Source organism: Papio anubis, chromosome 5 (assembly GCF_008728515.1).
Source record: "Papio anubis isolate 15944 chromosome 5, Panubis1.0, whole genome shotgun sequence".
NCBI lineage: Eukaryota > Metazoa > Chordata > Mammalia > Primates > Cercopithecidae > Papio > Papio anubis.
This window is the reverse complement of record NC_044980.1, coordinates 71,035,509-71,050,294: the sequence shown is the minus strand read 5'-3', so window position 1 is coordinate 71,050,294 and position 14,786 is coordinate 71,035,509. Positions and strand designations below refer to the sequence as shown.

Sequence of the window (14,786 nt, the reverse complement as noted above, 5' to 3'; positions counted from 1 at the left end):
TAGCTCTGCTTCAAAGATAGTGACTTCTGTTTCCTCATGTGACAGAAGGAGGAAACACCATCCCTTATATCCCTTTTATAAGGGCACCAAGACCATTCGTGAGGGTAGAACCCCCATAACCTAATTACCTATTAAAGGCCCCACCAGAGTCTGGATTAGGTTTCAATATGAATTTTGGAGAGACACAAATATTCAGACCATAGCACAAACCTTCACCTCTTATTCTTGTCTTCATGGCATTTTTCACTATCTGAAATTAAAATTTTGGTATCTGATTATTGTCTCTTTCTCCTGACTAAGATATAAGTTCCATGAGGACAGGATCTCTCTCTGTCTTGCTCACTGCTATTCCTAGTGTATAGAGTGGCTCCTGCCAGTTAGTGGGCACCCAGTAAATTTTTCTTGAATTAATAAAACATATAAAGGTATATATAAAAATTTCATTGTGGCATTGTTCATTGGTTAGCTCCGGTGTCCTTGTGATGTAGGACTAACCTGGGAACAGACAAGAATAAGACTTTCTTTTTTTTTTTTTTTTTGAGACGGAGTCTTGCTCTGTCGCCCAGGCTGGAGTGCAGTGGCCGGATCTCAGCTCACTGCAAGCTCCGCCTCCTGGGTTTACGCCATTCTCCTGCCTCAGCCTCCCAAGTAGCTGGGACTACAGGGGCCCGCCACCTTGCCCGGCTAGTTTTTTGTATTTTTTGGTAGAGACGGGGTTTCACCGTGTTAGCCAGGATGGTCTCGATCTCCTGACCTCGTGATCCACCCGTCTTGGCCTCACAAAGTGCTGGGATTACAGGCTTGAGCCACTGCGCCCGGCCAAGACTTTCATTTTATATTTTGTATCTTTCTGTGACATTTGAGTATCTTACACATGTATGTTTGTAACCTTCATAATTTTAAAGTTTAAAATTATAAAAGAATAACAGTAAAGTACATTTAAAAAGGAACAAAGAGTAAATGTTACAAGACACTAGAATATACTAATTACAACTTTTTCTTCTTATATTCAACTTTGGATTTCCTGGCAACTATGGTAAAAAAAGAAAAACCTATAAAATGATATAATTGTTATAGTTCCATTCTATAAAAAGTATATTTTTATATGTTGAGACACAAACTTTTTTAAAAAATCAAGTTTTTAAGAATTGAGATGAAAGTTTTTTTGAATTTTTAAGGGAACTTTGATCCCAACCCACATTTTTTAACTCAATATAGGATATAGTACTTCTCTTTGTTTTTAATACCCAAGTGCTCCTTTCTTTAAAAATCTTTCATAGTCCTGCATTTGTCAGAAATGACACTTGAAACTCTTGTTAACAAGTCAGTTCAGCCTACGTTTTCTGGATCGTCTGCTAAGTGCAAGGTACTTTGGCAGGTACTGTAATAGATAAATAGAATTTAGTCATTCCCTTCCAAAAACTAAAATCTAGTCAGAGACACAGATACCTGGACAAGTAACTATTGTATATGAGAGAAAAATAGAGATTCATAGTATAGTGAAGAAACAAAGAGGGAGATGAAAACCCCTCTTTAGGGTTTTCATTAACCCCAAATTTAAAAACTACAAAAACCTTGTGGAAGAACCATGATGTGAGCTTAGAGATAAAGACAAGCAGAGTGCCGACTTCATTATATGCCTCCTATTAGCCTACAGTAGTTTTCCATTGCCCATGGCATGCATTTTGTTGCTCAGACACTAAAATGTCACTCTCCAGTGGCTTTAGTTCTCAACTGTGAGAATTAGATTAATCTTGAAAGAAGGCCAGACACATTCCCTGTGTTTTATCTAAGAGGCACATCATAATCCACACGGGTTGTTTGCTAGGTACACAGTACATACCAGGAAGACTGCAAGTACTGAATTTATTCATTTCTTCATTCAGGAAATGTTAATTGAGTACTTGCTATGATCTTTATAATCTGCTACATACTGGAGATTTCTAAATGAATACAATATTGTCCCTACCCAAGGAACGCTCAAAGTGTAATGGGAAAAACAGATAAATTGGCAATTAGATTGCCTCATTATACATGAAATGAGGAGAAATGCACAAAATACTGTTTGGTATCAAGGTACCTAATCCACCTAGCAGTATCAAAATTTATCTTTTGAGTTGAGTTTAAGAAAGCATCAGTTGGCTGAGCATGGTGGCCCACACCTGTAATACCAGCACTTTGGGGAGCCTAGGTGGTCACATCACCTGAGGCCAAGAGATCGATACCAGCCTGGCCAACATGGTGAAACCCCATCTCTACTAAAAATACAAAAATTAGGCAGGTGTCGTGGCGCACGCCTGTAATCCCAGTTACTCAGGAGGCTGTGGCAGGAGAATTGCTTAAACCTGGTAAGCAGAGGTTCCAGTGAGCCAAGATCACGTGACTGTACTCTAGCCTGGGTGACAGAGCAATGCTCCATCTCAAAAAAAGAATAAAAGCATCAGTCAAGCAGTTGGAGGCATGAGGGGAGGGTATACTAGGCAGAATAAAGGCGTGGAGGAGGGAAAGAGCTTGCTACTATCAGAATTAATTATTGTCTCTCTCTCTTAAGGCAGCAACCCTAGTAATAGACTGACTCTATTACAAAGTAATTTGGTTATTTCTCTTACTATTTCCCCTATTGTATCTGTTGAGGGGATGTTATCATGAGCACAGAGATTAGTCCTATGCTTTTAATCAGTTTGGTAGTTTCTTTGTGTCTCATTTTATTCATTTGTAATTTTTTTTAGAGACTGTAAAACTTCTACAGTTTCTTTAGATCATTAAGTTATATGACTCTCTTTCATGGGAGTCAGTTAACAATACATGAGAAAAATATTTGTTCTAGGATAATATATGACCTAACAGTCTTTTGTTAGACTTAGAGATATCAATATGCTTTCTATGTTTCAGGCATATTTTATATTCCTGGAAATTACAATGTATTTTAGGGCCCCATACCATGTGCTCTCAGTAGGACAATCATAAATCAGTCATCATATTCTAGTGTTCTTTTATAGGAAATGTAAACCTATGTCATTACATTGTTAGTGCAAGTGACAGTGAAGTATTTAAAAAATCTCTGTCAGCCAACAATAATCATACTTCAAATAAGCCTTATGATATGGGATATCACATTGTTAAGTGAATTGTGGTCAAGGCAGTAGAGTGGAGTTGCTGAAAGGACAGTGGAGCAAGCTGTCTGAGTTTCAATCCCAGCTCTGTTACTCACTAGTTGTGTCATCTTGGGCAATTTACTTAACCTCTCCATGCTTTAGCTGCTTTGTCTATAAAATTGAGATGCTTTGTCTATAAAATACTTTTGGGAGTCATTTAATTCTCAAAGGATGAAATGAGTTGATATATGTAAAAGCATTTAGAACTGTGCCTGACACATGATAGGCATTACTGGGGTTAGTAATGATGCTGGTGCTGATGATGCCAATGATACAGATGATGCAGCAAATTACAAATTAACAACATATTAAGCCATTATATATTCAGTTTTTCTTATTCTTAAATCTTAAGGCAATGCTTTGATCAGAAGAATAATTGCATAATTATTATATTAGATCTACTTTTAGAAAAGAAAATATTTTATAGAAAGTTTTTAAAACAAAAAGAAGAAAATAAAATTAACTTGTAATCCAAACACTCCAGGTTAACATTCTGACATATCAGTTTAGATTCTCTTCATATGCAAATCCCCCCCTCCAAATTGGATTGTACTGAGAAACTGTTTTATCACTTGCTTTCTCCTCTGTTTAAAGTACGTGTTCTTAGCCGGGGTGGTGGCTCATGTCTATAATCTAGCACTTTGGAGGCCAAGGCAGGAGGATTGCTTAAGCCCAGGAGGTCAAGGCTGTGGTGAGCTGTGATTGTGCCATCGCACTCCAGCCTAAGTGACAGAGCAAGACCCTGTTTCCAAAAAAACACAAAACCTACGTTCTTTATAACTGCATGGTTGTCCTTTATCCTGGTATAACAAATTCTGTTTAACAGATTTACTATTGTTGGGAATTTAGCTGGTTTCCATTTTTTTGCTATCATAATCAGTTAGGTAACATTCATCATTGTAAATATATATTTCAATATCTCTGTAACTGTTTCCTTAAGATAAATTTCCAGGAATAGTATTGCTGAAACAAATACTTTGAAGAATTTGTTTGTCCAAAATTGACTTCTAGGCTTGGCATGGTGGCTCATGCCTGTAATCCCAGCTACATGGGAGGCTGAGACAGGAGGATTGCTTGAAGCTGGGAGTTTGAGACACCAGCCTGGACAACAAAGTGAGACTCCTTTCTCTACAAAAAGATAGAAAAATAAGCGGGGCATGGTGGCATACACCTGTAATACTAGCTACTCAGGAGACTGAGGCAGGAGGATCACTTGAGTCCAGAAATTCAAGGCTGCACTGAGCTGTGATGATGCCACTCCACTCCAGCCTGGGAGACAGATAAACTCCTCAAAAATAAGTAAATAAAATCGCCTTTCAGAAAGCTTGTACCAGCTTACACAGTATCAATATGAGGGTGCTATATTCCTTGTACCTTCACCAATGCTGGATTTTGTATTTTAAAATTACCTTTTCTAATTTGACAGGTGGACATGATATTTCATTTTAACTTGTATGCTACGACATTTTTTTTAAAACCCTATAGAGTCACTTTGTTTTTACACATTACTAATTAAATACTTCAGCACGGTCAACTAGCCTCAGAATTCACTTTAGGATAAGCTTTCAATGCCAACTTTCATCTCGCCATACCTGCAAACAGATGCATAATCATCTCTTTAATACCAGAGCACACATCTTCTGAAATGATATTAAAACCCATCCTTTTTTTAAAAAAAGAGCAGAACTTGCTTGTGGTGTGAATTTTCTTCTCTTGTCTCTTGGTAGTATTTAGCCAAGCCACCGTTGAAATCAGAGGCTGTTTCTTATTCAGTTTTTTTATTCCTTACATGGGCATTCTAATATTTTGAAAGGATGGATGGTGGGTTGGTGGGTAGACAGGTATACAAAGGAATGAACAAACATGCATTTAGAACTTACCTGAAAAGTTACTTGTTGCATTGGAAGGCAATATATTATGATCCAAGTTAGAAGAAGCAGTTTCTAATTCTATAGTGGTTCTACCATTCACTTTTTTAATGACCTTGTCAATATTAGTCTCCCTGTGGCTCAGTTTCCAGTGTCTTCAATATTAAATGCTCTTTGTAAGCCTTCAGATTGCCATTGCCTCACTTCGTTCCTAAACTATTGTAAACTCTTCCGTACTCCCAACCCTGCCTTCAGTCTGTGCATTGTACTGCCATCTGATTGACCATCCTGCAGGACCATATTCATTGTCATTCCTCTGTTTGATCGATTTTTGACTGTTCCCCTTGGTCAATAGGATAAATCCAGTCCCCTTAGTTTTTCAATTTCCCACCTCCCAGTCTTTGTTTATAGCATTCTGTTATCCAACAATTAACTGGCTTCTTTCTTTCCTCTTGTTCAAATCCCACCCTTACTTAAAAATTGGACTTCATTCCCTCCTATTCATGAAGCCTCCTCTTCCACTCCATCTCCAGTGATCCTTGTTTTCCCCCGACTCTGTGACATTTCCTAACTCTACAGGGGTTTTCAGTGTGGGTCTAAGGAAGCCTGGGGATTTGAAGCTGTGCTTCAGCCGTACTAAGTGAGCACGGGGAAGACCAAGAGCTCCACTACCTCCCCATCCAACCTCCAGGCTGCTTTTTAAATTATATATGTTGAGATTTTATTTAGTGTTTCCTTTGAATTTTTTCTTCTTTGGCCATATCATTTATGGACTGTATTGTTTCTTTTTAATTTTTTTTTCAGATATGTGTATCTCTTTTTCTTAATTAGGTTTTGTTACTTAAGGATCTTGAACTTTTTGTCTCTCACTTGCTACCTTGCAGAAGAAATATTTGTTGTTAACTTTATGGATTAATATTTGTTCTGCCTTGTTCACTGGATATTGTGAGACTAAAATGAGAAAAAGATGCTTTGAAAATTACTGTCGCACCTGGGTGTCATGGCACACACCTGTAGTCCCAGCAGTTTGGGAGGCCAAAGTAGGAGGATTGCCTGAGCCTAGGAATTAGAGACCAGCCTGGGCAACATGGGGAGACCCTATCTCTTTTAAAAAAATGCTGGGTGTGGTGGCATGCACTTACTTAGGAGGCTGAGATTGCTTGGGCCCAGTAAGGGATTGCACCACTTAGGAGGCTGAGATTGCTTGGGCCCAGGAAGGGATTGCACCACTTAGGAGGCTGAGATTGCTTGGGCCCAGGAAGGGATTGCACCACTTTACTCCAGCCTGGGCAACAGAGCAAGACCCTATCTCCAAAAATAAAAAATGTCAAATTAAGTAAATGTTATTCCCTTTAGAATATTATTTTGGAATGAGAACTTGTTGGAAGCTAAAACTTGACCACGTTTTAACGTATTTTATTCAAATGGTTTAGAAGCACCAAAAATTAATGTTATTGTCTGTTCACACAGACTAGCAGATATGCAAACATATAAAGACACAAATTTGTATTACATGAGAAGTACAGTTATAGAAGTTTGCCCAGGTATATCTGTGGAACAAAGAAGGCACATATAAGCTGTTTGCAGGTGAGCCAGAGAGTGTTTTCCTTTTAAAGGGTAGCTTGCCAGATCAAAGTTGCAAGATGGGCAAGGCAGAGAAGTAGGCAAACAGAGTAGAATATAAAAGGCTCCAAGACATAGAACAAGATCTTGGGAACTATTATCCCATAGAGCTAGCACATAACAGTGCTGAAATTGGAGATAAGCTGGCCCTGAATAGTCCAGTATGGTGTCCAGAAGCCACATGTAATTACTTAAATTAGTCAAAATTTAAAATGCATTTATTTAGTCATACTAGCCACATATCAAGAAGATGTTAGGCATATGTGGCTAGTGGCCACTTTATTAGATGTAGAACATTTCCGTTATCATAGGAAGTGCTATTAGACAGGACTGGGGCAGACCATAGAGGACTTTGTGAACTTAATTGAGGAGTTGGGCTTTTATCTTGTAGGCAGTTACGAGCCTTCGAAGAGTCTTAAGCAGGGAAGTAACATGATCAGACTTGGATTTTTAGATTTCCAAACTTACAGTATCAGTTCTCAAGTATATAGCAGGTTTAGAATCAGTCAAACATTTCCATCTAGCACATAGCTTTTGCTGAAAAAGTATAATTACAAGGGAATTAGGTAGCCTGGACCCCGAATTAGAGTAGAGAATAAAATAGATATAGGATTTAAACATCTTTCAAGACTTCTAATTCCACTGGAGCATTCTCTTGGAAGCGATTGTTATTCTTTTGATAGTCTGGGGAAAAAAATGCTTCTTTACCTTTTTAGGGAGATTACTGGGTGATAAATGTTAGTGATAATGTTATGTGAAAAAATTTTCACAAACTATTACTCAAGATATTTATATCTTTATTTTGTTATAGGATTTACCATTATGTTTTGAAAGCTAAGACTAATAACTGCCATGACTTGATAATAACTTGACTAAATCAAGATGTTAAATAGAATTGTCATACATTTATTAATCAAAGTAATTTAATTAGATTTACTAACAAAATAAAAATGTTGCTTTTAATAATTTGAATTAAATGTTCATGCACATTTACTAATTTGGGCCTTTTCTTACAGTTAACCCAGTATCCACTCCAGTTGCACTTCCCATACCAGCTCTTTCTCCAAGTTTGATGGCTGATCTTGAAGGTTTAAACTTGTCAACTTCCTCTTCAGTCATCAGTGTAAGTTATTTTTAAAATACACCAACTCAGTTTTCTTATGTTGCCATTGTATCTTTTTTATTAAAATGTAAATACTTGAAGTGGATTCTTAGTTTGGAACAGATTCTTCTCTAAGAACAAGCCCAATGTAGCTAAGACCTTTTAATTTTTTAAATAATTTACTCAAACCGTTGTCTTCTCAGTTTTTTTCCCTTGTCCACACTTAATTATCATCTGTATGTTTTTCTCTGGTATTGTTACATATGTGTAACATACAAAGGTTTTTCACCACATTGACCCAGTACATACACCTGAACTGTGCCACAAAAAGTTGTCTACATTAACAGACTTTCGTTTCCGTAATCATTTTATTCCTACCATGCTATTTTTTCATAGACTATTAAAAACTCATGACTGTTTTTATTTAAAAGTTCAAGATAACTTTTTTCTTTGTCTTATTTTTGTACATTTATTTACATGTGTTGGTGTCTTTAAAATTATTCTGTAATGTTATTTATAGAATGTGATGTGAAGTGAGGCTAGAACCTAACCTGTCACAAAATAATGCAAAAACCATCAACTTACCATGGTATTTGAAGCTACCACAACTTTTTATTGTGTTAGCATATTATATCCACTAACCTTTCACTGTAAATCAAGCATGCTGCCTAAGATATATAATCTGTTGATATGCTTGACCTCTTGTTAATTTGTTGTCAGAAATCTGACAGACTAAGAGACAGAATAGTGAGCTTTGATGGGCACAGGTAGCTTCAGTAGATCTGGTTCTCAGGGCTGGCAGGGTACTACAGGGTATGTAACTGATCATCTGAACTGCCTGGGAGCATAGAGCTGCTTCTGCCAAAAGTGGGAGAAAGAAGTGCCTAATTCTTGTGTGTTATTATGGAAAAAAATTCCTCCATCAAAGCAAGTGTGCTATCAGGGCTATGCAGTGAAATACTGAAAATAGCTATCTGCATTTCCGTTCAACATTGGTCACCTCGCTTAGAAAGTACAGGTGAAAAGTTTTAAGCTATAATGTTCTCTTTAAGCATAGAATGAGATTATCTCTTAACCACTCAGAAATGAATAAGAATGGTATTTGCAATTTTAATTTGTCCTTGTTTCTAAAAGGAAAAGGCACATTAAAAGATATGAAGGGGGAAGCATTGAAAATAAGCAGTTAAGTCTTTCATTTATTCAGGTAATAAATATTTATTGAGCATTTGTGGTAGGCTCTAAAGAAAAAGTGTTAATCAAAAAATCAATAGTGAATCAGTTAATACCTTGAATGGAACAGGAGGTCCCTAAAACCTTGGTTGGCAGTAAGGTAGTGAATAAATAATAACTTGGGCTCTGATATCAGATGTCCAGGGTGCAAACCCCTGCTTTGCCACTTAATAGCTATGTGACTGTGGGCAAATTGGTACCCTTAAACCTCCTTTTCCTATGAGAATACTGTCCACCTCATAGGATTGTTATGAGATTAATGAAATAATATATGCAAAGCTCTTAGAACAGTGACTGACACGTTGTCATTACTCAGTAAATATTAACGAATATTCTCCAAAGTGATATATGTGATAATGGACCTGAGTGTAGACTCTTCTACTTTATTAACTATAAGAAAGCAGTTGAGATTAGAAAAGCTTGTAGTAAATTTTCATTCATCACAAAGTAATTGACAGACTCACCCTTTTATACTAAGGAAAATGTTTATTGAGATGGTCTCTTCAAAGGAAAGAACCACTCCATCTAAAGTTGGGCAAAAAACGACCGCCAGTTGACACGGCTGAGTGAAGCAGGACCACAACACTCACTCCCCAAAAGCTAACAAAATGATCAAACAAGTAGTGCTAAAAAGAATGACAACCAGAAGTTCACCAGCAACAATACAATAAGGACAGGAATAGAACTTTAAACAAAGAAAATGCTAGAACTCTGAAAAATGGAACCTGTAGAAATAAACTGAATATTCTGCTGCAGAATGGCATGGCTCCTAGTAGCACATCCAGCCCTCAAAACAGTACTGAGAAAAGAAGATGAATCAACCAGAGTTTAATCTTCTTCATTATGTGTCTGAATTTGGAAAGAAGTGGACGGAAGACATCAGAGGAAAATAAGGAAAACCCCTCAAGAATTACAACTCCCATATAATGCTGTGAGATCTCAATAAATCTAGGAGCTTTTTTGGATCCTGAAATGAAGTTCATAGATGATAGAGTACATCTATAATTTTAAAGTCAACATGTTGTCCTAGTTGAATAGAAAAAATAAAAGTAACATATAATAAACTAGTATTTTCAATGATATGTAACTGTTTGACCATGACTACACTAGAAGTAGTTAAATGATGCTGGCACTCATATATAGAACTCATGAATGTGAGAACTATATGTGCAGATTTATATAGGTGTGTTGTTCAGCAACTCAAATGCTATGGGTTGCGGTATTGCCATCAATGACATAGTTTTCCAAACACTGAACAGTTTTTCTGCACCAAAGTAGTTGCATTCCTGGAAAACTGAACCTGTTAAAATCTTGCCAAAGAAAAGAAAAACTTCGTATTTTGTGTGAAATGTTCTAGGATCAAGTAATTTTAAGCACGTTTTCACCTCACGAATGTTTAACAAGACATTTGAATGTTAATAGTTTCATTTTCTCATAGTAGGAAACAGAGCTTTTGTGAGGGACATGGTACAGTCTGTATCGTCAGGATCTGCCCTATTCATTACCACGAACATCTAGCATTCCTGGCCTTCACTCCTTAAAGCTAGCGGCATCCTTTACTGTCCCTCCCTCCACTCGTGTCCTAGCTGCAAACATCAAAGCATTATGTAGCGGTGAGAAGCACAGGCTCTTGATTCAGACTCCCTGTGTTCAAATCAGAGTTCTGCACTTTACAAATTAGAGACTTTGGGCAAGTCAGTTCCCCTTCCAGTGCCTCTATTGTTTTCATCTGTAAAATGATCATACTACCTACCTCATAGGATTGTTGTTGGTATTAAATGATTAACAAACATGAAATGTTTATAACAGTAACTGATACGTACTAATAACTAAATATTTCCTGTTATCATTTTCATTACATGTATATCATTAGTGCAACTTTATAAAGGAAATGAAGTGTGACCCAAGAAAACTGTGTTTTCTTCTTACTATTAAGGCTGTACATAGATATGCTGAAACATGAAAATTACTATGGATTCTACTTTAAAGAAAAAAGAGTGGGGATACTGCTGATTGTTGAAACCAAGGAAAGGGTGATTCAAAGTAGTAGAATCAGTAGCTGTAAAAATTGTGGTCGTATGATTGAGTATAAATGATAAAAATAAGAAACGAAAACTAGAAGGTGAGGAACGATGACAGGATGCATGGTAATTATTTTTTCAATGTAGGAAAACACTCAGTAATATGCAAAATTGAAACCACTTTTGTTTTGGTTTTTAATGAAATGCAGACCTCTTAATGATTTGTATATACTCAAAGAACATTTATCTGATGTTTTGGAGGGTTTTTTATTTTTTGGTTTTAATTCCATTTCTTTTTCTTCAAAGTAAGATTATAGTCCCATTCTAAGGGATAATTTGTCTGTTTCTCTGTATATCTGTCAGTGGGTACAGAAGTGTCATGTTCACTATGGTTAACAGTTGCTTTAGATGGAATGGTTTCGGAATGACTTGTTGATTGCTTTGGTACTTTTCTGTAATGTTTAAATGTTTTATAATTTATAATAAATGATAACTTTTTAAAACAAATTATTACTATAAAAATGAACGAAAGGACAAAAACCAGAAAAATTAATATTTATGATATAACAAATCAGAATAGTGCTTACTCCTAGGAGAATTAGTGCTTATAAGGAAAAACAAGAGTAGCTTCTCGGGTGCTGATAATGTTCTGTCTTTTGATCTGGGAGCTGTTACATGGGTGTATTCAGTTTATGAAAAAAATCATTGAGCTTTTCACTTAAGATATGTATACTTTATGTATATTGTACTTCAATAAAACATTTTTAAAAGCGGACAAACGATATAAACACATTATTTATAGAGGAGGAAATATAGATGATGATAATATGTGAAAAAGGTTCAGTGGTAGTAATGAATAAATGTAGATTTAAAGAACCATCTTGCCTGTAACATTAGCAAAAATCACAAAAACCAACATCTGTTGTTGCTGAGGTATGCAATGAAGCAGGCATTATACACTGCTCCACCGGTAAAAGTATAAATTATTACATCATTCTGGATGGCAATTGGGCCATCTGTATAAAAAGCCATCAAAATATGTATACCTTTTGACCAGGTAATCTCATGTCTAGATTCTTTTTCTAAGGAAATAATTAGAATTACAAAGATTTGTGTGCATGGTTGTTTAAACCTAAATGTCTAGTGATAGTAGTGATGGTTACAAAAAGTATACAAAAACAATTTAAGGAATTTTGTACAATTATTAAGATTTTATTATATATTTTAATAAGATAAAATATGGTATAATGTAAGGTGGAAAAAGGGATACAAAATGTTATGTATATTATCTCAATTTTGTAAAATTGTACAATTGTACTGTTTTCAAATACAGGGAAATTGAAAGAGTAGAAGAAACTGCATCATAATTTTAAGAGCTTTTATGAATGATGAGATTATGGATGTTTTATATTTAATTTTCTTTTACATATATTTAAATATCTTCCATTTTCTCTTAATCAAGATGTAACACATCTATTACCCGAAAAGCAGTACTTTTAAAATAGAAATGGAAAGCACATATATGAATGATGAGGATTCCTTTTTATTTGTTTGGGTCCTTTTCCTTTTCCGTTTCTTCTTCCTTTTCTCTTTCTTTTTCTTTTCTCTTCTTTTCTTTGGGTCTGGCTCTGTCGCTCAGGTTGGAGTATAGTGGTGCGATCTTGGCTCACTGCAATCTCTGCTTCCTGGATTCAAGCCATCCTTCTACCTCAGCCTCCCGAGTAGCTGGGACTACAGCTGTCTGGCACCACACCCTGATTTTTATATTTTTGTTGGTAGATATGGCTAATTTGTTGACTAATTTTTAAATTTTTGTTGGTAGAGCTGGGGTTTTGCCATGTTGCCAAGGCTGGTCTCAAACTCCTGGGCTCAAGTGAACCACTACACTCAGCCAGATTCTTTTTTATTGACCCATCTGATATCTGTCTTTCTAGATCACCACTACTAATTAGTTGGGTGATATTGAGCAAATCATTTGGTTTTTTTTCAACTATGAAATGATAGCAAGACAAATTTCCGTGTTTCCTTTTAACTCTGATATTCTATGTGTGTATGAACCTAAGATGGAATTTGGAATTAATGAAAACAATGTCACTGGGATAATTTGAATAAGTTTGTTAAAATAAAGAGGTGAAACATTTTTTAGTTTATATGATGACTTTCTAGTCCATCTATAATTTTTATTTATTCTAGTAAATGTTATTTGTTTTCCTTATGTATTTGAGATTTTTTCAATTAACAAAATATTTACAATGAAACCCAAAGAGCAATTGCTTATTTCACACCAAATATTTTTCTAATTAAAAAAGTCACTGTTTGTTCCTATCCTTTGTATTATATATTCAGGACATAGAGATTTTTAAAAATAATGCCTGACAAACATTATTATCATTATAAGGAAAGGCTTTAGTTTTTTTAACTCTATAATAGATATTATCTGTAAACACAGCATGTTTTAGTCTTGCCAGAGACTGGCCATTGGCCAACAGATAGCTCCATCGAGAGAACATTTTAGTTCCTGCTGTAGTATTTCAGTGAACAAACTGGTTAACTTGGTAAATTTTTTTTTACTGGATTATTATTAGGTCATGAGTTTAAATAAAGCCCTGTAAATACAAACATCAGTCCTTAAAATGTATTCTTCCTGCAGGGATGAAAAAAGAATAGGGGAAAAAGACAATTTTGTGTGTAAGAATAAATGTGAAATAAGAATAACTTGTTCACCTCTGGTATTAGAAACATTGAGTGAAACTTTGATCTGTTATGCTTTAAATTACTTTGTATATTTGGGTCACAAAAATATTAAAGTGAATAAAACAGTTAAAGTTATCTATTTTAGTGTATGTTCTGCTTTAACTGGTAAACATCAACATGAAACCTTGACTCATCCTTTGCATTTTTTGTTTCTTCTCAAACTAGTTGTATAAGAAACTATATTTATTCACTTACTATTTAAGATTATGTTTTTATTGAAAAATCAGAGTCTGACCTTCCTAGGTTACAAGGTTCTCAAGGTGGCCGGGTGCGGTGGCTCACACCTGTAATCCCAACACTTTGGGGGGCCAAGGTGGGCAGGTCACCTGAGGTCAGGAGTTAGAGACTAGCTTGGCTAACATGTTCTACTAAAAATACAAAAAATTTGCCTGGGGTGGTGGCACGCACCTGTAATCCCAGCTACTTGGGAGGCTGAGACAGGAGAATCGCTTAAACCCCGGAGGTGGAGGTTGCAATGAGCCAAGATTGCACCATTGCACTCCAACTTGGGCAATGAGAGCAAAACTCCGTCTTTAAAAAAAAAAAAAAAAAAAAAAAAAAAAAGGCTCCCAAGGCAATCCCCAAACCCCATAATACCATAATGGAGGTATACTATCTATGATTCTTTAACATGTAATCACAAATCAGAGGGTTTATGTGGAAATACACTTTTAGAGTTCCACCTTAAAATGCTAAGAACTCATTTAGAAAGACAGAGTGACATTTGTGAAATGCGTTGAATCTGGAGCCCAAAGACCTGGTTTTTACCCTTGACTGAGCTGTGTTTATTATCATTGTGACTTTGAGCAATTCTTTGACTTGTATAAACTTCCATTTTTTAATTTACAAAATGGAGATAATACTTATCCTAAACACCTTTTTTTAAAATGAAAATCAAATGAAATAATGATCCTGAAAATGTTTGAATTCTATTTTGTAGCTGTAAACCCTGAAATCTAGTCCAATGGCCCTGGAACAAGTGGGATAGTGATTTGGCAACGCATAATAGATTCAGATTTGAGGATCTTGGCCT

At 35.8% G+C, this 14,786-nt stretch overlaps 1 protein-coding gene across 6 annotated transcripts in view; it reads left to right on the top strand.

Moving 5' to 3' along the window:
* Nucleotides 1-14,786, top strand: part of AP3B1 (adaptor related protein complex 3 subunit beta 1) — a 301,940-nt gene that overhangs the window by 205,292 nt on the left and 81,862 nt on the right. For 4 of the 6 annotated variants that reach the window (XR_001903494.2, XM_003899849.4, XM_021939489.1 and 1 more), the window contains one exon: nt 7,663-7,769. Coding sequence is in view for 5 of the 6 variants with exons in the window: in XM_003899849.4 (XP_003899898.3) it covers nt 7,663-7,769 (107 nt within the window). In the remaining variant the exon portion in view is untranslated. Of the gene's footprint in view, nt 1-7,662; nt 7,770-9,456; nt 11,775-14,786 lie in introns of those variants that run through there. The other 2 variants (XM_017959675.2, XM_017959676.3) reach the window with 2 other exon arrangements.